Genomic DNA, 21781 nt, shown 5'->3' with positions numbered 1-21781 from the left:
CTATTTAGTCGACTAAATCTCCCAACAGACAACAAAGGAAAACAAGTCAGTATGATTTTTTAATCGATTAAGTAAGGAGATTTAGTCGATTAAAAATGCAAGGTAGTCGATTAAAGAGGGGCAGATTGGTAGATAGTTTCAAATCAGGGGCAAAATGATTATTAATTAATTAATGAGGGGTAAAATGGTCAAATAGCCTAAGAAAGAGTGTACATATAGAAAATTAAATGTGTGAGCATATCATCATTCTAAATGCTAATTCACATGGGAATAGTAATCTGATATTTCAATTTGTGTCCGTGAACTTGTATAGATTCAAATTCGAATTGATAAGAGCATGTGAAGGTAAAGGAAAATTGGGACACCAATAAAACTGTATTTTAGTGCCTTAGGAGACAATGGATAGTGTTTGAGCCATTTATTAAGAGTCGCGACAAGCTCTTCTGATTCAGCTAAAAAGTGACTTGTCATGTAACCAGCCTAAACAAGTTATGTATTACATTTTGTTCTTATTTTCAGCTTCACTTTTATATTTTTTTGAGAAAGCAGCATTAACTTTTGAAAGTTATTGAATTAATTATTATTAAAAAAAAAAAAAAAAAAGAACCTCACATGGCAACTGACACTGATGTCTGAAAGTAATAAGCTAAAACATTGTCATTTTCTGAGGTTATGCATATATAGGTTCATTACTTATAATGGAAACTCATAACAGTTTTTTAAGAAGTTAAAGAATCAGAATTCATCATTCTTGACTAAAGAAAGAAAATAATGAAGAATGCCGTTATCCCTAATCAGGAATCCCTATATATAGAAACAGAAAGATGTTTTCAGTAGTAATAACTTTAGGTTCATTTTGTTATAAATGAGGACAAAATCTTGTAACTGGCTTTGTGTCATGGTGCTTAATAATGCATCTCTGTCGTTACTCGTTAGAGCTTTTCTTATCATATATGGCATTATGATATTGCTCATGAGAAAAATATCATCATTAGTGCAAATTTAGACCTTTGATGGTTGCAAGAGTTCAAACGTGCAAACTAATCAGGCATTATATTGTGCTCAACTATAGTTAGTGCTTCCTCTTAATGTATAAAAATAATTTTTTTCTTCTTCTTTAACTTACTAGGAAAGTGCAACAAGAAAGTATAGCAGCAGAACAGGATGGTCATAGTCCTTGGGACAAGTTTTAGAAGTTATGGGAGATAAATCATATGTAATTCATTTGATAGCCAAAGAATAGAAGTACTGAATGGGTTGCCATATACCAAGTCTTAACTGTTGCATATATGTTACTTTACTGTCAACTACTTTCACCAAACAAGTATTGGATGGCCCCACAACCACAAGGGTCATACTTTCCCCATACCCGTGATTGAAGGGATTATATTTCCATTTTCCACACAAGAAATTCTTTGGTCTTAGTCTTACTCCTCAAAGTTTGATCACACTTGGACAATTTTTGGAGGGAACATGAACATGGGTTACCTACCCCACACACACACACACACACACACCCTCTACTTACTTTTTCTTTAGTCACTCTCAAGATTCAACTAATATATAACCAATTTTACAAAAGCATATATCAACCCCATAAAGTCCAAGTCACTCCTCAGACTTAACCATTTCTTTTCAGTTTCACTTTACCATTCACCCCATTTTTTTATATATATATATACAACCCTCTTGAAGTTGAAGGTCATAACATAACATAGAGTCACATACACATTCCTTCAAGTGATCAAAAACCATGGATTGGTTCTCCTGGCTTTCAAAAACAGGCCTAGAACCATCCCTAGTGTATGAGTATGGCCTTGCTTTTGCTCACAATGAGCTTGAAGAAGAAGACATGATTTACTTCAACCATGAGTTTCTCCAGAGCATGGGAATCTCCATAGCAAAGCACAGGCTAGAAATTCTCAAGCTTGCAAGGAAAGAGAAGGGAAAGAGGCCACGTCCAGTGGCAAGGCTCGTGATGGCTATTAAGAGGACAAAGAGGTGCTTATCTAATTACATTCGAACATTGACTCGTTGTGAAGAATCAACAGCACTTGTTGTGGTTCCAACAAGGCCTGGTAGTGGTTATGGGACAAGATGGAAGAGTGCTGTGATGAAGAGGAACAAAAAGTTGATGGTGGCTAAGCAAGAGAGGCTCTTGCTCACAAATGGAAGTCCTACAATAGTGCCTTGTCTTGATGGTTTTTCTAGTCCTATGGTGTATCATTTTCAGAAGGAGGAAAAGATGGAAGAAGATGATGATGGCTACTGGTCATCTGCTGTTGAAGATATCAGGTGGGATACCATGTTTCAGGATCTAAAGCCAAACTAAAACTTTTCCTTTTTTTTTTTTTTTTTTTTTAATCTTAACTTTATCTCTAGGGGTTAATTCTATCTATCCCTGGTTTTAAGTTAATTGGTGAGAGATGGGATTTTTTTGGTTCTTCCACCAGAGAGATTTGAATGTGTTTTCTCAGACTTTTGTTGGTCTTTTCTTTTTAGTGGTGTGGGGTCATGCAGATAGGTACTTAACTTTAGCACCTGTCTGTTTCAGTAATGAGATTGTCTACTTTGCTTTTGTATGTTGATGTCTTTTAGCTTTGATAGGGGAAAAGTTTGCAATCAGATTAGCGTATTTTATGGGGAGAGAATGATTGAGGTAGATTTTTAGTTCTGTTATGTTAGCAATTGGGTCTCTGCTTGACTTGAGTTTTATGCATTGTTTGTACTGTCTTGTAGTTGAGAATATATATACACATTAACAAAAGTATATTTTATATTTTATAGTTGATATAAAACCTTGGGATTTATGTCTTTTAATTATTGAGTTGAGTGAACCTGCTTTTCTCACAATCAGCAAATAAATATTTTACTACATCTTTTTAACTATAAGAGCCTTGACCAACATGTTATTGTATGAACACTGCAACATGCTGAAGAAGGGAAAAGATGGAACTGCCCCACTCCCTAAACATGCGACACAAGATGATGTCCATTTATTTACTCAAAGTGGTGATTGTAGATTCTGACTTGTGAGATGGTGGTGACACTTGAGTAGCACATAGCCAAGCTCTTATTGTTTAGGAACACTGTGGATTGAACAGTGAGGACCCCATTTTTGTTCGTGTAATTATGAGTCTAGCATCCACTTCCATGTAAAGTTTTTTTTATTTTTATTAGACAGTATCATGGGCTAAACAATAACAATTAATGCGTACTTAAGGAAATAAGAGTATCCGCAAAAATTTATGAAACTGAAATTTACAAAGCCTAAGAGTTGCTGGAATATGACTTGATAATATATATAGATATGATTAGGGAAAATTAATTTGAAATTAGACTCAACAATTTTCGGATAAAAAGGAAAATCAGACATTTCAGGGTTTATAAAATAGTTAGACCAAGATTTACTAAAAGAAAAAAAATAGTTAGACTAAATCTATTATCTACTATCATTTATGTAATTGACAATTAAAAATTATTTTTCATATAGTGTGGCTTCAAGATTTAGTATTATTTCTTTATCCTGGTTATTTGTTATTAGATTAATTTATTTTTATTTAGTTGTTTAAATTATATTATTAATAGTTATCTTATGAGTGATATTATTTTTTAATTTAAATTAAAATTTTCTTATTTTTGTTGAAGTTATAATTCTATAAATTATTAGTACATACAAAAAAGAAATAATTTAAGTATTCTCCTTAATCTTCATTCCCCAATCTCTCTGTCTCTCATCTCGCTCTATATTTTTAGGGAGTGAATTTTCTCGTGTTAAAATTTCATATGACATAATTATATTAAATTTTTGTATCTATCTTTCTCTTTTTATATGCATTAAATAAACGATGTCCAATTATCATTAATAAAGAAAAAAATATACATAAAAATATCATATCACGAAGTAACGTGAAATTGGTTTAAGGATCGATTCCTAAAAGTATTTACATTTAATACTTTGAAGAGCTATTTCTAGTTCTTGTTCCCTTCAGCTTCTCTATTATTTTCCACCTATTATTTTTGACTTAATGTGCTGCGCTGAATTCTCTCCGCTTGCCAATTGCCATGTCGCGTGCCATCTGTTATTTGGTAAAAATAGGTTAGCCTATTGACACTTTTTAATAGTAAATCATTGTACTATTATTACTTCGGATTTTTTTTTTTTTGGAAATATTCCAATCGGTTCATTGCTTCGCAACTAACTCGATTCGAGGCAGGTCTAAGATTAAAGTTTTAAATCCCTCCCAAAAATGGTACTAGGGAGATTCGAACACATATTCTCACCCCCACCTGCTTAGCTCCCATGCGCCAACTTTTCGCTCATCTCCACTCAACCAGCTACTTAATTAAGCCTAACGAAACTTGATAATATTTAATTATTTATTCATAAAGGATTTTATTTGCGTGACTAGTAAAGACAAAAAGCAACTAGCGAACACAAGAATTAAAAGAGAAATTCATTCAGTACAAGAATATCATCAGTAAAGCAACGCATTAAGCTTCCTTATTTATTCAGAGATATAAAAAGGAAAAAAATGATATCCTTTGCATTTCTTTCAGGGGCATTTGGTAGAAGAAATTTTTTTTTTTACTAAGAAAATATAATTAATGAGAAAATGGTGAAAAAGGTTGAAAAATGATTTTTCCGAAAAAGTTAAAAAACAAATTGTTTGATAATCCAAAATATTACCAGAAATTTTTTTGTATAAAATTGCTACAAATTTGAATTTGCTGGAAAAATCAAAATATCACCATCAAAATAGTATTCCCAAGTGGGTATTTTCCTACATTTTTACACTACAAATTCTCCCATCAAATTTTTTTTCCTAATCAAATTTTTCCTACTCCATACCAAACATGATCATTTGTGAATTTCATCTACCACTTTTCTAGCATTCTCAAAAAAATCCACCTACCAAACACCCCCACCCCCTTAGACTACCTTTAATTAGATTATGAAGATGGCCTTCGGCAACAGCACACATGGCAATTTAGAAGTACACAAATAGAAACATGAATTTTCTACTTAATACGAGATTATGCATTATATAATTCCACTAAAACGGGCTAACCATGTTAACTTGACGAATGCAAAAAAAAGCAACGGAGTATATAAATTGAAATGACTTCATGGTATTACTTCACAAGTAGGCTTTTATCTACATCCAATAACTTGATTATTAACAGGAAGTTTTAATTATTAACAGGAAGTTTGACAACTTTTAGGCCAAAACAAAAAGATCTGCATGGAATGGCAAGGATCATTATGCAGAGGTCAAGGAATTCTCCCAAGTTCCGTACTTAGAGCTGAAGCTTCCTCCACCACTTAGCTGTGCATGCTCAGAAATAACTCTGCGAGCACAAACATCCCAAGCCCTTGCTATTTCCCCAAGGGACATAGGTTGTGACAAACTACGCAGGGAAATGCTAAACCTTGACATTGCCTTCACTGAAAGATCTTCGTTCTCCTTACTGTCAGAATAAAATGACAGATGCAATACCACTTTGCATTAGAAACCATAGATTTCTCAGCACAGATAAAATAAACTATGGAGTTGTACTAAAAAAAGAAAAAGAAAAAAAAGAAACTATGGAGAGGGTGAAAAGTCAGACGTGCATTAAGTAGATCATCTCTATTTGGAAGGGAAAAAACAAACTTTTCAGAGAACAATTAAGATTAAAAATACCAAGTCTCACTAGCACGTTAGAATATGGATGTGTCATCAGGTCCCTCCATCAGCTATACATTGACTTATGGCAAAACTTGTCTTGCCATCTACTTTAAAATCACATGCTCTTTAAAGAGCAAAATCTAAGTTTTCAGCAGTAGAGGATGATATTTGAGAGTTCTTTTCTAAATTAAGCAATTCTTCTTTCCCATACATATCAAACCAGAAATAAAAGATAAATTGGCTTAGTCCTTATGTTTTTATTGTCCTCATGATTATATTGACCAACTTCAGAATTTTAATCAATAAAATCAGAATAAATTAAGGGATGAGGAAACCATCATCAAACAAAATTGAATTGATGACATTCAAAACTACAGGCTTAAATATTTGGAAAGGAACCAGCAAATAATCTCAACAGACGTCTAAACCATAAAATTTCTGGATTCCATGCATAATTTCCGTATGTTTACATATGCAGAAAACCCTAGCTTAATAAATATTAATGCGCAAGAGTGAGTAAGTGACTTAACAGCTGAATAGAGAACTGATAGCTGGCATTCGAGAGGCCAGTCTCAGCTTACAAACTCCCTATCCAAATTCTTCCCTACCTCTCTCTTCCCCTACCCTTACTGTTTTATCCCTCATCTATCGCCAAAGGTGGAGTCACACTCCTCTTGCCATAATTGGCAATGCTCCCCGTTTCCCTTTCCTACACCACACTCTAGTGATTAGGGAATTCGGGTTTCTATTAGAATATTTCCCCTTTCTGTTGATAAAAGTAAGGAAAGCGCCTATGTGCCATGACCATTGATGGTTAGAGGAAAATACATAATTTTTGTTTAAAACAATTATAACAAAAGTAAGAGATGCCCATATGCTCATTATCTCACCTGGGTTCAACTGGAAGCTTGTCTAGGAGTATGGGAGAACAATTAGGGTAATTTGCAGGAACCAGCAAACGCAGGGGCAGAATAGGTGACTGCACAGTAATAAAACGCAAATGAGGCCAACAAAATCAACAACACTGACATCAACAATACCTAAATCTTAAACTAATTGGGGTTGACGGTTGATGAACCAAGAAAAGATTAGGGGAAATGAAGAAAAGGAGGTTAATAATAGTAATAGAATAAGAATAAAAAAAAGAGAAAAATAGATAAGATAAATAAATTAGAGAGTAAGATAAATAATAAATATATAAATAAATAAGAGGCTTAAAATAATGAAAAAAGGGCTTTAAAATTGTTGTAATTGTAGGATCTGGAAGCCCACCATATGCACTGAAGCATATTGAGATTTTAAGCTTGGACTGAGAGCCACAGCAATGAAAGAAAATTTGACAATTGTCCCTTCTGCCCCTTCAGCAGCAGCAATAGCAGCTACAGTTGGATCAACATCTTCGTCACTTATGTCTACTACTACGTCAATAAGTTGGTTATTAATTTCCCTTATTTCTTCCAAAAGGGCATGATTAACCTGCCAACATAAGTCACATAAGTTCCATTTCAGAAGTAGCGGAACACAGATTTATTTTTGTAAGTTCAACAATACAAGAGGTATTCCCCCATCAAGGAGCATTCTCCATCCTAAAGAGTTACTTCCAACCCTTAACATCCAAATCTAAAAACTGACTAACTTTTCCTAACTGAGGAGAGATCCTCTCATTACATAGCAATAACTGCTAGTAACTGTCATAAAGGACACTACCTGTCTTATTAACACATAACTGCTTAATTAATACACTAATGTGCTAACACACTAATTAACTCCTTAGTTTTCAATTGTCCTAAGCCTCCAAGCGTAGACTTTGAAAGGATTTTGGACCTGTTATTTCCCTGAATGTATCAAAGACCAATACAGCACAAAAATTAAACACCAAGTCCAGAAAAAATCCAGAAATTATACAGTGATTTACTAGCAATTATATAAAAAATACTCCCTATTAAACTCTGACTAACGAGGGTAGGGATGATGACAATCTTTGTATGCAACTTAATTGCTCTTGTATATTTGCAAAGAGGATATTTTCTGAATTCCAACCCGTGACCTTTCAGTCACCAAGGATCATCATCCTATTAATTATAACTTTAGAAGTATTTTAAAACCTATTATCTGATGAACCATCATGCTTTAATGAAACAGATTTTAATAGGTACCAGGAGATGTAAAATTCTATCAATCATATGATGAATCCAATGGAATGCCACATCAATAACATAAAAACCTAAAATTATTTACGTAATAGAGTTAGACCAACAATAGGTTTTAAGCTTTTAAGTTCATGGCATACTTGATCATTGTTACTAAGTGGGGACTGGGGAGGATAAAGACTGTTTGTGAACACGGGACAAATTATTAATCAAAATAAAAATAATTTAATACAGACAACTACATGCATCAGCCTAACCACTAAATAATTGTTATATTGTTTAATTACTACAATAATTGTTTATCTTGATTATTTGTTATTGTCATTATTTTACTGATTAGTAATTACTATATCACGTAGTTACATTTGATAAGACTAGGAGTGTGTTTTTTTGGGAGAAAGTTAAACACCTATTAAGGAGAAGATGACAAAAACATGCCTAAGATGGATTTGACATGTAAGGAGAAGACCAATGGAGACTCTAGTAGAAAAATAGGTCAAATGAAAGATAGTCTGATTAGAAGAACCAAAAGATGTAGAGTACAAAGAAAACTTTGGCGAAAACCATTAGAAAATACCATACTCTAAATCGATTTATTGAAAATATGTTTTTTGATAGAGCCCAATGACATCAACCTCATTTGATCCATGTAACAAATCCCACTCAGTGAGTTGTTGAATCATTAACAGGCTGTTTTGCTTAATTAAATAAATAGCTACAATTACAACCATAAATAATTCCAATTCAGTAAACAACCACACAGCAGTGTCACAAATAAAAAAGAACAAACGACACAATTTTCTTTTTCATTTCCTGTATATTTAAGATACTGATGGACGCAAATAACTTGTGCTTCTGCAGTATACAAGTATACATCAGTTCAAATATCCAACCACATGTTTCTTTCTTTCCCTTTGTCCCACCCCTCCCTCGTGTTGTGCTACATTTTTGCTACTGTTAGCTGTGCTTGAAGTTCAGACATCAAAATCTGAAATTTGGTTAACAGCGTTTAGCTGGAAATGCATTTTGAAATATAACTTCTAAATGAGTTCTAAGTTCTGTATTTACTGCCTAAATGTGTGAACATGAAATTGCACCTTTCTTCGCTCTTCTAAATTCAACTATCTTTTTTTACTTCAGGTCTTCATAGTCAGAAGATATAAAAGCTCTTGAACTTTTAGTTGGGCAAGGCAGTGTGTTAAATAAAAAGGGTGCAGAAGTAATGTAGATTACATGTTAGTGCATCTATAATCATATGTACAAGCCCATTTACAAATCTCAATGTCTAGCCAACGAACAAAGAGCAATGACAATAAAATATATCCATTATAAAATAAAACGTAACAGTTAAGAACATATAATTTAGTACCTCAATCTTTTGCTTCTTCACACTAGATGTTGCAGTTGACTCCAGATCAGAAGCCTCTAACGCAGTCAACTGCTTCATACTATCATTCATGCTACCAGCAGATGATACAACATTCAAGGGTATGGCACTGGTGTAGCGTCTCATCCTCTTAATTCCATTTGTACCATCTTGAGTAATGAAATTTCTAGCCTGAAGACGACAATTAGTCATGGAAACCAAATCCTCACCAACAGCAGCTCTGGATCCATTACCCGGAGCTGATCCTGCTATCCTATCATTCATGCTGACAACTGAACCAATATCATTGACCGCAGCACTCAGTGCTTCAGGTGACATTGATTTCACCTGAAATCATGATTTAAACATAAATTTGTCATCTATAACTCCAACATAAAACAATAAAATAATTAAGGGAACCTTTTCTGTCTGTAATTTGTCATATCCAGTAAAAAACTTGTAGGCAGAACAACTGATTAGGCTAGCACAATATCAGCTTGCTTGACTAACCGCTTTAATTAGGCGTTCAAGAGGCTGCTCTGTAACAGTTGACTTCCCAGAAGTGGCTGCTAAAGCATTTCCTTGAGCACCATCCGGACCACTGAACTCTGCCAACAAAGGAGAGGCTGATATCCCAGGAGTCGCAATGGCAAGGGACTGAGCTGGTGCTGCTGCACCCCCTGTTTGTTGATGCCCAATATTTGCAGCATTTGATAATGATGAAACACCAGGAATGAGCTTCTCCGAATCTCCTGGCATAGGAGATGGAGCCAAGGGAGGTGAAGGAGTAGGGCCCACAAAAGGTGAATTAGAAGACTGCAGAGGAGTTGCAACTTTTGTTAGGGACAGAAGATGATTTTGCTGGTCAACCTGAGGAGATGAATGTTGTGGAATCTGAGGAGATGCAGCCTGAAGGAGTTGGGGTGAAGAAACAGGAAATTGACCCCCTTGTTTCAACTGTTGATGGGAATAAGCAGAGTGTTGACCTGAGGTAAGATGTTGCTGAAAGACTGGCTTAACACCCATTCCTTGTCGCATTTTTATATCATTCATATCATTCATTTGATTAAGCTGAGGCATTTGATGTCCCTGCAATTGTGCAGAGAGCTGTTGCTTTGCTGGCTGGTGTAGTTGCTGCTGCTGCTGCTGCCTCTGCATCAACTGTCGTTGCTGATAATGTTTGAACTGTTGACTCTGCAGCATCTGATGTTCCTGCTGATGTTTCAGTTGGTGTTGAAGCATACTGGAACCTGACTGAAGGGTATTTAGATTTGGTTGGATCACATTCACCCCACCATGAGCTGGAAAGGAATTAATGTTAGTCTGTTGAGGAGTGCTAACAGGGTTTTGTTGAAGGGAGCTCACTGAAACCTGTTGCAGAGAGTTAACAGAATTTCCTTGCCCGGAATCTAAATTAGTACCAGGTTGCACAGAATTCATCATATTCTGCTGTGCTGTCGAAACCCCAGACATAGAATTGTGCTGCAAGCTTGCAATATTATTATGCTGCATTGTTGGTACGGAACCTTGAAAATTTGTTTGCTGCAACTGAGAGTTCATTTGAATTTCATGAGACTGTACTGGAGTAACTTGGGATTGTGGCTGTGGCATGGAGTGCATATGAGGTTGGGGAATCTGTCCAGGCTGCAATGAAGACATGCCTTTCCTAGGTCTATGTGGATTTATGAGATTTATAATCTGCTTCTCATATGCTCCTAATTTATCCTTTAAATTAGGCAAAACGTTGTTCTTTGAAATCTGTAAGAATGATATTATACGCTCCAACATCATTTTATATGCCCTGAGCTTTTCAATCTGATCTGACTTCGGTTGTTGGGGAAGAGAGTCATGCTGATAAGGAAAACCACAAATAAGGAGTAAACAGATGTAAGTGCACATCCATTAATAAATTATGGTATATGCTATCGAGAGTGTCCTCAAGGTATAGGTTAAGATTTAATAAGTATAGAACACATTCCATTGTCAAGAATAAAGCATCCTGCTAACAAAAAAAAAAAAAGTAAATGATTTTTGGGTTCCCAAGATGTTATAAGCCAACAATAGGAATAAAGTGCTCCATTTCAGAATGGGGTTAAGGCTCAATAGTATTTACTGCTTAGCACAGGCTGCAAATTCCAGTGTTTACCACTGTAATTGAAATGGAAATGGCTGCTTTACCGATAACAGCTATTAAAATTGACAAGTTAAAAAAGAATTGTAAAATACCTGCTGAACTTTAGCAGCAATTTTCTGGTAAATTTCATTCACATCTGGCAAGTAGCTTTCTTTCATGGTTTGGATCTGTAGGTTGAAATCAGCAGAGAATCAACTAATCAAAACATTAGCAAACTTGAGATCTCTCATGCAAAAACAGCCGTATCACTGTTGCATTAACACTTATGGAGATGATAACAATAAGTTCTTTTTCTTCTTTCCTAAGGCATAAATTGTGAGTTTCACTTTGATGCTTAAATTGAGAGGATGTATAAACAATAACACCAGGTTGAACCGTAGCAATACCATTCATATGAATATAGTATAGCATTTGATTAATAATTACAAAGAGGTTTTCTTAATGGCAACAACTAATAGAGGATAAAAGGGTAGTAATAGAAGAAATTCACTAAAGACATAAAAATGAATTTATTTTTTGTTGTCAAACATTAGCAGCTCCATTTCAAATTTTATGCTTAAGATGGGTATCATTCATTTAAACATTGCACAGAATGGATAAAAGATTTCAGACCTGTGGGTACAACAACTCCCCATGAAACCCCGACTCATGGGGGTAAGGGTGAGGAAATCCTTGTGTGTAGGCTTATCCTTGCAATTTTGCAAAGTGGCCATTTTCTAGATTCGAACCCGTGACCTTTCATACTCAATCACAAAGAAACAATTACTACTACTTCAGGCTTGCCCTTATTTTGAAGGGCTTTGCCTATGGGTATATTTGAAAAAAAAAAAATCATGACTTTTCCTCAATGAAGAGTTCATGTTCTTAATATTAAGTAAAATTCTCACAATAAAAACCATCATATAACTCTCCTTTATTTTACTTTACAGTTTGCTTGACTGATTTCTGTTGCCCTAGAAAAACTTTGGGAGGAAATAAAAGTGATAAGAAAAATGGCATAGTACCTTTTGGTACACTTCTTCTTGCCAATCAACCCCACTTGGTTGTGCAGTCTGTGTTGTAGAATCCAGAGAAGCTACAATAGATATGATATGAAAAACACGTGAGCATACAAGGCTTAGGAAATGCATAAGAGTACTTGACGTTTGCTAATAGAGCCATTAACTCACAAAAAATATAATTACAAAGAAGAAATACATAGATGCAAGTACATACTTGTTGAAGTTTCTGGAAGAGCTCTTTGAGATTGATATAACTGTTTTTGCTGATCAAGAACATTTTGCTGTTGAAGTAAGGACCCAGATACTTGGAGTCTTTGCTGCATATCTCGTTGTAAGGGATTTGGCTGCTGCTGCAAACCCAACTGCTGTTGCAACTGTGCAGGCTGAGACATTAATTGCTGTGGTGCAACCTGTGGCTGTGACTGCTGCACATGAGACGGTAACAAATTGGATGCATTTGTTTGTGTTTGTTGCTGCATTGGAACCTTAGATTGTTGTAGCATGTGTGAAGAGTGATGGCTTGTTTGCATGCCTGGGTTTCCAGATTCAGGTACAAGCAACTGTTGCTGTTGTAACCCAGAGACATTGTTTCCCAACTGTTGTTGATGTATATTTGCTAGGTTGTTTTGCTGATTTATCAACTGTTGCTGTTGTTGTTGCTGTCGTTGTTGCAGGTTTGTAATATTATTCTGCTGTGAAAGCAACCTCTGTGATTGCTGTATATCACCAACATTGGTCTGTGGCCCAAGCATCTGAGCATGTTGCATGTTTGTTGCATTTGACTGAGGCACCATAACCTGCTGCTGCTGCTGCTGCTGCTGCTGCTGTGCAGGCAAGATTGGCTGCTGAGTCATTGGTGTTTGTTGTTGATGTACAACAGAAGTCTGCTGTTGCTGGTGCCTGATAACTTGTGGATGATGCTGAAGCATGGACTGTGTTGACTGTTGAACATTATTAGACTGTTGATTCTGTGGAATGCTGGATATAGAAGATGTTGGCATCATGGAAGGCTGCACAACAGATGATGTTTGCATGACTGACTGCTGAGAAGATTGCAACTGATTGGGTTGCAGAAGGTTCTGCTGTTGTTGCTGCTGGAATTGAGACTGCAGCTGGTTATGCTTCAAAAGGTTATGCTTCAAAAGCTGCTGTTGGTAAAGATACTGCTGTGCATTCTGTGATTGCTGCTGGGGAACAACCTGCTGCCTTCCTGGCATTTGTCTCTGAGAACCAGGAAAAATATTCTGTACGTTGGAATTCTGACCAGTAGTGCTCCCCACTGAATTTTGCCCAGGTACATTCTGCAAGTTTGAATTCTGGCCAATATTATGGCTGGTAGTCTGGGCCAGACTAGATACAGGTGGAAGGTTCGGTTGAGGTGCAATGTTATTTTGAATGTTTTGAGATAGCAGCTGCTGACGTTGCTGGGGCTGACTAGGCAAAGGAATAGGATGTTGCTGCCCAGGATTATTAGCTTGAGGCTGCAAAGCAAGTCCTATGAAAAAATTTGGTTGCCTAAGTGAGAAGGAAAACCAAAAAATTATGGATCACATTACAACATGAGTATGCATTTGGATTTTAATAACACATGGAAAAGGTCAATGTAAATGTTCAAAAGAAAAAAATAAAGGACGACAAAGGACAAGGATAGTATGAATGGCCAATGGAGTAATGGAATCCGAAATTAAAATCCCAAGGATTAAGGGATTTGGTCAATCCCGAAATCATGAGATTAATATCTGTAAATTTATTTCCTTTTCTATTTTTAGTACTTTTCTGTCTAATGGCTAAAGTTTAGGTGTATTCATTTTTTTTCTCTCTGACAGCTAATTAGTAGTCTATTGTATATATTGTAACCTTTATTCTGAATGAGCACAATACACAGAAAGCAGTGTTCAATACCTCTGTTCACATATATTATATTTCAAGCAATAGAATACTCAGAAAATCAAAATAATTACTAGAAGAACAGGATGACAAGATTTAATCAAATATTCAAGGGAAAAGTAAATTAGGCTCCCCTAAACTTTGGGACATTTGTAAAGTGACACCATGAACTTTAAAGTTATCCCAATTAGTCCTTAAATTTTGTCTAATACTCCAATAGATAATTCCATTTAACTTCCCTTAAATATTTAACTGAACAGAAATGCCACCTGACAAATTCTCAATCACAGCCCTTGATTTATTATTTAAATTTAAATTTTTTATCTAAATTCAATAATTTCTCAATCTTCAGTAAGACTTGGGGGGATTGGCTGCAACCTGCTGTAGCTGCTTTCGGTATACTTGAGTTGGAGCAGTGGACTATGCAGAGTAAGGTTATAGAGAGAGAAAAAGGATCTCATCTTACTCTGTTTGTGAAGAGGAGCAGGATCGACTGGGAGATAGAGATCCTCCTGTAAGTCAAACAAATCAGTGACCTGACCACATGGTCACTTGTCCCACCCAATCTCACGTCGAACTATCATTTTCCTCCAGTTTCATAAATTTGGAAGAACACTCATTAATTTTTTAATTTATTTATTTTCTCAAATTTTTTATTTTTTAATTTTGGAAGTTATAAAATCAGAGGTTAAATAAATTAATAAAGGGTCCAAATTACATAGGAAAGGAGGGCTTAAATTTTCCAAGTGGCACTTCCATTAAGGACATAACAGAAGTTAAACGGAAGGATTTATTAGAGAAATAATTAGAATTAAGGAAATAATTGAGACTACTTTAAAGTTTGTGGTAGCACTTTGTAAATGCCCAGGGGAGCTAAATATACTTTTCCAAATATTTAAATACATAAATAATTAAATAGAATTTGCCACTTTGGTATCTCATCAGTCTACTATCACCTAACCAAGGCTATTAAATGCTAACCTTGATCAGAAGGTTTATTGCTAGGGCCAACTTGATTTGATGGCATATTGTTGGCCATGGTGTTCTGAGATTTTGTCTCCATTGTAAGCATCTTCAAAGATATTTTCCGTAGATAATCAGACTGAAAAGGGGGAACACCATTACCACATTAAACCATCAATCTTCCATATTGTATACATTTTAGGTAACCATAAATGAAAATTGAAGCTCCTCAATCCTAATAATGAATGTACCTGGCTTGTTGCAGCGCGAAAAATCTTCTCTTCAAACCTTTGAGCAATCTTCCGAAGTTCAGCTAATCCTTCATGACCAGAAACAGGAAGATGTTTCTTTAACGTGTCCATTCTACAAAATTAAAAACAACAGTTTCATAATTAAATAACGCAAGTTATCAAGATATCATCAGACAATCCTTAAAAGACAGAACACGATTAGCTGTAAAAAGTTGATGAAATCATTAGAGAAATCTTAAACGAGAGAGGGAGAGAGAGAGAGAGAGAGAGAGAGTAGGATTAATAGACTGCAGTGATGGTCTTGGTAACATCTTAGTCTCCTATCAGGATATAAGAATTTTTTTTTTTGGTGGATATAAAATTTTTAGCTACTGTAGCTTTCCACCTGACGTCTCTAAATACACAATCCTAAACCTGTATACTGAAAAGACATAGATTTCTGTTTGATTATAACGGCACTGCCCTCCAACGGAATAATTCTTACACAGATAGCACACTGCCAAAAGCCTTGTTCTCCCTCCTTTTTTCAAATCTCTAAAATAAATTTAAAAAAAAGTGTTCCATATTCAGAGGACAGACCCAAGGCTCCACAATGATAAACAAAATTTTAAAAAAAGAAAATCCCAGTACACAAGCCTCCCCAACTTTGCAAGTATAGGAGGGAGAGTTGATTGTACGTAGCCTTAGCTTTGACTTTTTACAAAGAAGTTGTTTCCTAGACTCGAACCTGTGACGTTTTGATCACAAAGAAGCAACCTTTGTTGGGGACATTCCTTCCTTCAATGCTTGGCACAAGGCTCAAGGTTGTGGGAACTCTCACTTGGTGCGAGGCTCAAGGAGACACACCTTTGCGTGGCTCAATGTTGTCTCCTTGTATCTCCATGATCTAGAATCTTCTTCTTCTCCTATATATGCTTGGTAGAGGGTTGGAGGAGTTTAGAAGGAGAGTTGAGTAAAAATACCTCTAAAGAGAATATTGAGAGTTAGACATCTTTAGGGAAATTTGAGTGAACCACCTTTTGTTGGTGAAGTTTGATTTCTTGTAACCCATTATTTTCATAGTGGAAGTTTGATTCTGGATTAGTGCCCCGTGGTTTTTACTTCTTCAGATTGAAGAAGGTTTTCCATGTTAAAATTTGACTGTGTTCTTCTCTGTCTCTCTCCTTTGCACATTTTTTGTTTTTCTGCTGCGTGTTGGCCGACTTGGTGACTTCAGGCCTACCTCTGAGTGCCAAGCTCCTAGCTCGACCTGCCGACTTGCTAATTTGCTTCTGCGTTGATTTGAGGGACCGACGTCCCAACAGTGGTATCAAAGCCCAGGTTCAAAGGGTTCTGAAGGAGATGAGATGGAAACTAACGGCGTTGCCCACCCACGACGGAGACATGTTTAAATTGACTGCTGACAATTTCACTTATTGGAGACCTATGATGGAATACCATATCTACTGTAAAAGTTTATATGAGCCCATTGTCCAAGCCCAGATGCCTGAAGGAAAGGGAAATCCCGAATCAGAAGGCGGTGGCCATAATCAGGAAATATATCGACAAAAGCCTCTTGAGCACGTTGCCGAGTTCAAGAATGCGTACGAGTTATGGACGAAGCTGGAGTCCACGATCCAGAAGAAGACTCCTAGGAACAAGGCACACGTGGTTCGCCAACTTGTGAAGCTGGAATACAAGGACTGCATGAGTATGATTGAGCACCTCAACACCCACTGTTAGAGAATAATATAAACCATTAAAAATGCCTTCACCCAACATCTTAAGGTTTGGGGTTGAATTGGTTCTTTACATGGTATCAGAGCTTCAGAGACCACAAGGTCACGAGTTCGATCCTTACCGCCTCACTTTCTAGTGGAATTAAAATAAGCACAAGGTAAACCAAAAATTAGGCCTGTGTAATATCCACGCTTCAAGTCCAAAGGGATTTTGCGTGAGGGGGTGTGTTAGAGAATAATATAAACCATTAAAAAGGCTCTCACCCAACACTTTAAGGTTTTGGGTTTAATTGATTTTTTACACCTACAAAGGTATTGTGAATCAGCTTTCCAAAGCCGAGATGAAGATAGATGACGAGATGCAGGCTCTACTGCTGCTGAGCTCGCTGCAAAAAGCTGGGATACTCTGGTAATTACTTTAAGTAACTCGGCTCTTGATGGAAATTTGACAATGGATATCGTGGCCAACAGCCTCTTCAATGAAGAATCCAGGAGAAGAGAATGAGGTGTAACCAGCACGTCCAAGGCAAACGTGGATGAGAATAGAGGAAGGTCCGACGCCTGGGGTCAAAGCAAGAGTCGGGGTCGTGATAGACATGATAAGTCCAGAGGCCGGTCTAGGTCGAAATATGAATTGAAATGCTTCTACTGTGGGAAGCCAGACCACAAAAAGCCTGACTACAGGACTTTGCAGAAAGATGAAAAGAACGGTACTGTGAAGCCGGATCAGATTGTTCCAAAGAAGAAATAGGACAAGAGCATCATTGCGATAGTTGCTAATGCTGATGCCGAGATATTTCTTCTCGAAGAAGACAATTTTTTGAATGTAGCTTATGATAACTGTGCCTAGATTGTTGACTTAGGTGCCTCCTTCCACGTTACTCCACACAAAGGTTTTTTCTCTTCCTATAGAAATGGTGATTCCAGAGTAGTGAAGATGAAAATAAGGTGACAAGCAAGATTATGGTGTCGATAATGTAACCCTAACCACGGATGTCGGGTGCTGACTTGTACTGAAGGATGTAAGGCATGTTCCTGACATGCGACTAAACCTAATCTCGATAGGCAAGCTTGACGATGCCAGGTTAGTAAATTACTTCAGAGGAAGTAGATGAAAATTGGCCAAAGGAAACTTGGTGGTGGCTCGAGGTAAAAAGAAAGACTCCTTATATGTGATGCAAGGAAAGATAAATGGTGGAGAAGCCAACTCTATCGACCTAGCATGGAGTTGTGGTACAAACGTCTTGGCCACATGAGTGAAAAAGAATTCAAATCCTGAACAAGAAGGGACTTCTAACCAGTTGAAAGGCCAAGTGCTGGAGAGTTGCACATACTACCTAGCTGGAAAGTAGCACCAGATTTCTTTCGTGAGACCGAATCAACCCAAACGACGCAAGTATGTTCTTGACCTCATCCATACTGACGTATATCTCTAAAGAGAAGATTGAGAGTTAGACTTCTTTATTTAAGTTTGAGTGAACCACCTTTTGTTGGTGAAGTTTGATTTCTTGTAACTCATTATTTTCATAGTGGAAGTTTGATTTTGGACTAGTGTTCCGTGATTTTTACTTCTTCACATTGAGAAAGGTTTTTCATGTTAAAATTTGACTGTGTTCTTCTCTGTCTCTCTCCTCTGCACATTTTTCGTTTTTCTGCTGCGTGTTGGCCGACCTGGTGACTTCAGGCCGACCTCTGAGTGCCAAGCTCCTAGCTCGACCTGCCGACTTGCTAATTTGCTTCCGCGCTGATTTGAGGGACCGATGTCCCAACAACCTTAACATAGCTGCAAGGCTCACCCTTTAATGATACAAAAAAGTTTATTCCAAATTATTCTAATATATTGTGCAATACAACAGCAAATGATTGGCAAACCTTAAAATTATAGTGTTAATGTTTAACAACCAATAATGGTCATTTCCTGCTCACTCATCCAAGAAGAGTATTGAAGCACAGACATACTAAAGGTCATGCATGGAACTTGATGCAGTACTAAAAACCAATATTCAGTAGTGATTCAAATAAATAACATCAATTTGGAAAAGGATGATGAATATATTTGATTATTGTTCTTCACATATCAAATAGAATTTTGAGCAAAATTCTATACTTTATATGTATTAGACAATCATACAGAATGATGTTACGTGTCTCATGTTTTAGTTCTTCCACCATACATGCATTTCTATTTTCCTTGTACAGAATTGCTTCTATATGACAAACAAAAGAAACCTTTTGGAAATATAGCCAGGTTATGGATTAATTAATTGTTTATTAACTTTCTTTTGATATGCAACAACTGATAATAAAACTATTCAAATAACCTCAGTGATACAGTATTAAAACTGACGCTTACATTTTGTTGACAATTCTTTGGCGCGAATCAGGAGGCAGTTGAGCTCTCCAATCACTGGTATCCATAGTGGGTTCAGTACCTTGATTAGGTCTCCAATTATTGGAATCTATCAAATTCAAATTAACTGAAGCACAAGAAAAAGAACATTCTGATCAAATCAGATTATAAAAGGAAACATATAAAGGGGCATGCATATGCATAAGAGACATTATATGTCCCTAGCATTACTACGGCATGCTAATAACAGCTATGAGCACACCAAAGAACTACAAGCATAAAGTTTTTCCATCCTTGATACTTCCAATTTCCAAAACCTCCAAAGTAAATCAATAAGAACTGCCCTAGACTCGAAGAACATAATATTAAACGACTTATAGCAAACAAAACCAGCACCAATACAATGTAAAAACAAGTGGGCAGCTGTTTCTGAAACAGAATCACACAAAACACAGACAGACAGCTTTCTTTGGTCCATGAAGCTGTAGAGTATCATTTGTATTAATCTTACTAAGAATCAATGTCCAAACAAAAGACTCAACCATTCAGGGAGATTTGGATTTCTGAAAAAGCTTAGCAAGAAAGACACTTCATTTGAAAACTTGAAAGAAATCAAAAGAAAGACTTACAGGAACACAAATCAGTACAAACAAAGGACCAAACCTTGACCCAATTGGAGGATATTTGGGAAGTATCAAACAAGCACAGAAGAGACTGGACGTCACAGGACCTCTATAACAGGAATGTTTATAAATTATCTAAATTGTGCCAAATATTAAAATTTTAATAAATTTTATACCTAACAGCACTGATTAAAGTTATTAAAGTGACAACATGTAGTGTTGACGTCTTAAACGTGTTAGATGTAGAAACAACAGTGTCAATGAATTACAGCTTCAAATTTATTCCGAAAACCTAGATTTTTAAAAATCGAGATAAAGATAACACCAAAACAAACAATAGCATAGTGGTATCTCAATACTCATGGCAAATATCGACTTTTTCATCCCAAAAAAAATAAAATAACACTCCCATGAAGAACAGCATGATAGCTTATTTCTCTCCATGTTGTACTTCAACAAAGTTGTTCTCATCTCAAGTAAAAAAATTCTACAATAGAGAATAAAATGTCAATATCGTATCTCTTTTTCTTCATGTTAAAAAAATTCCCCTTAACCAATTTCCTCAAACCATAGCCTCCTCACTTGAATTCCTCCTCTTAATCTAATCCACAGAAAAACTGGGATAAGAAATTACAATTGCATTATATTATTATTATTTGGATAATAATCAAAATTAACGATAATGAGAATCAAAGGGAAATTCTATTCATTCATCGAATCGAATAAACAAACACAGGAACGAGACAGAAAAACGATGAAAAAGAAGAAGAAGAGATTCTACCGTCGTCGTAACGAAGTCGAGGAGGCGACGGAGGCGGAGAGAGGAACTCGTCCGGTGGTGCCTCCGTGTCGGAATACAGAATGAGGTTTTTCCGCAGCTCAATTCTAAACTGAAATCACATCACAAATCATTTCGTAAAATCACACTAAAAAACACACATAGCATCCAATATTCATATATATAGGGAAGGAGCTATAAAAGAGAAACACTAACCTTACCAACAGCAAAATAGGAAATGGTTCAAAAGTGTCATTCACCAATGATTCTAGTATGTCGTCGTGTATTTATATCATATTTTAATAGGGTAAAGGATTTTTTTCTGGATAAGTTATATTCTGTGAATCCAAAATGATGTTATTTTAGGGTAAGAATTAAAATATTTTTGTAATTTCAAAATTTTACAAGGTTATATTAGTTTTTATCATTATAATTTTTTATTTTTATAATCCAAAATGATATCGTTATAAGCTTATTGGAGATAATTTTATTTCCGATAAGGGAAGAAATACTTTTCTCATTTTAATATAGGGTTCTCTTTTTCTGCAATTACTGGAGATAAGTTATCTGCAGTAAGCCCAATACAACGTCGTTTTGAGGCAGATATCATGTGTTTTTATAATTTTAATTTATTTCAGGATTATTATAGTCTTTATGATTATAATTTTTTAATTTTTTAATACCAAAACAACTTCGTTTTGAAAATAAATACAGATAACTTATCTGCAGTAATTATAGAAATATTTTTCTCTTTAATATAATAATCTAAGGAAAATTGCCGAAACATAAACTTTTTTAACGTAAGAGAGTATTAAATGAGACATTACTACACGGCGCAAAATACGGAATGGCTTAGCACATTAAATAGAATGAAGCCAAACCATTTGT

General features: G+C 35.9%; 2 protein-coding genes across 3 annotated transcripts; one reads left to right on the top strand and one right to left on the bottom strand.

Moving 5' to 3' along the window:
• The first annotated feature begins 1735 nt into the window (after positions 1 to 1735).
• LOC133286670 (uncharacterized) lies at positions 1736 to 3022 on the top strand. The gene has a single exon (XM_061484115.1). The coding sequence runs from the start codon at positions 1754 to 1756 to the stop codon at positions 2330 to 2332; it is 579 nt and encodes a 192-aa protein (XP_061340099.1). The 5' UTR covers positions 1736 to 1753; the 3' UTR covers positions 2333 to 3022.
• Positions 3023 to 5111: 2089 nt separating this feature from the next.
• LOC133286617 (mediator of RNA polymerase II transcription subunit 15a-like) lies at positions 5112 to 21028 on the bottom strand. Of its 2 annotated transcripts, XM_061484050.1 has the most exons (13): positions 20897 to 20906; positions 19496 to 19619; positions 15425 to 15536; positions 15192 to 15312; positions 14589 to 14591; positions 12538 to 13818; positions 12327 to 12397; positions 11415 to 11489; positions 9699 to 11039; positions 9192 to 9536; positions 6945 to 7148; positions 6563 to 6651; positions 5112 to 5472 (listed from the first exon to the last, which is right to left on the bottom strand). In XM_061484050.1, exons 2-13 carry the CDS (start codon positions 19558 to 19560, stop codon positions 5265 to 5267), a joined length of 3915 nt encoding a protein of 1304 aa, XP_061340034.1. In that variant the 5' UTR covers positions 19561 to 19619; positions 20897 to 20906; the 3' UTR covers positions 5112 to 5264. The 2 variants fall into 2 exon arrangements, with proteins under 2 accessions (XP_061340034.1, XP_061340033.1); XM_061484049.1 differs by lacking the exon at positions 14589 to 14591 and having other exon boundaries at positions 20897 to 21028.
• Positions 21029 to 21781: the final 753 nt, after the last annotated feature.

This window comes from Gastrolobium bilobum, unplaced genomic scaffold (assembly GCF_033153095.1).
Source record: "Gastrolobium bilobum isolate Gb01-03AN ecotype WA unplaced genomic scaffold, APGP_CSIRO_Gbil_v1 utg5155, whole genome shotgun sequence".
Lineage (NCBI taxonomy): Eukaryota > Viridiplantae > Streptophyta > Magnoliopsida > Fabales > Fabaceae > Gastrolobium > Gastrolobium bilobum.
This window is presented reverse-complemented; position numbering and strand designations above follow the sequence as displayed.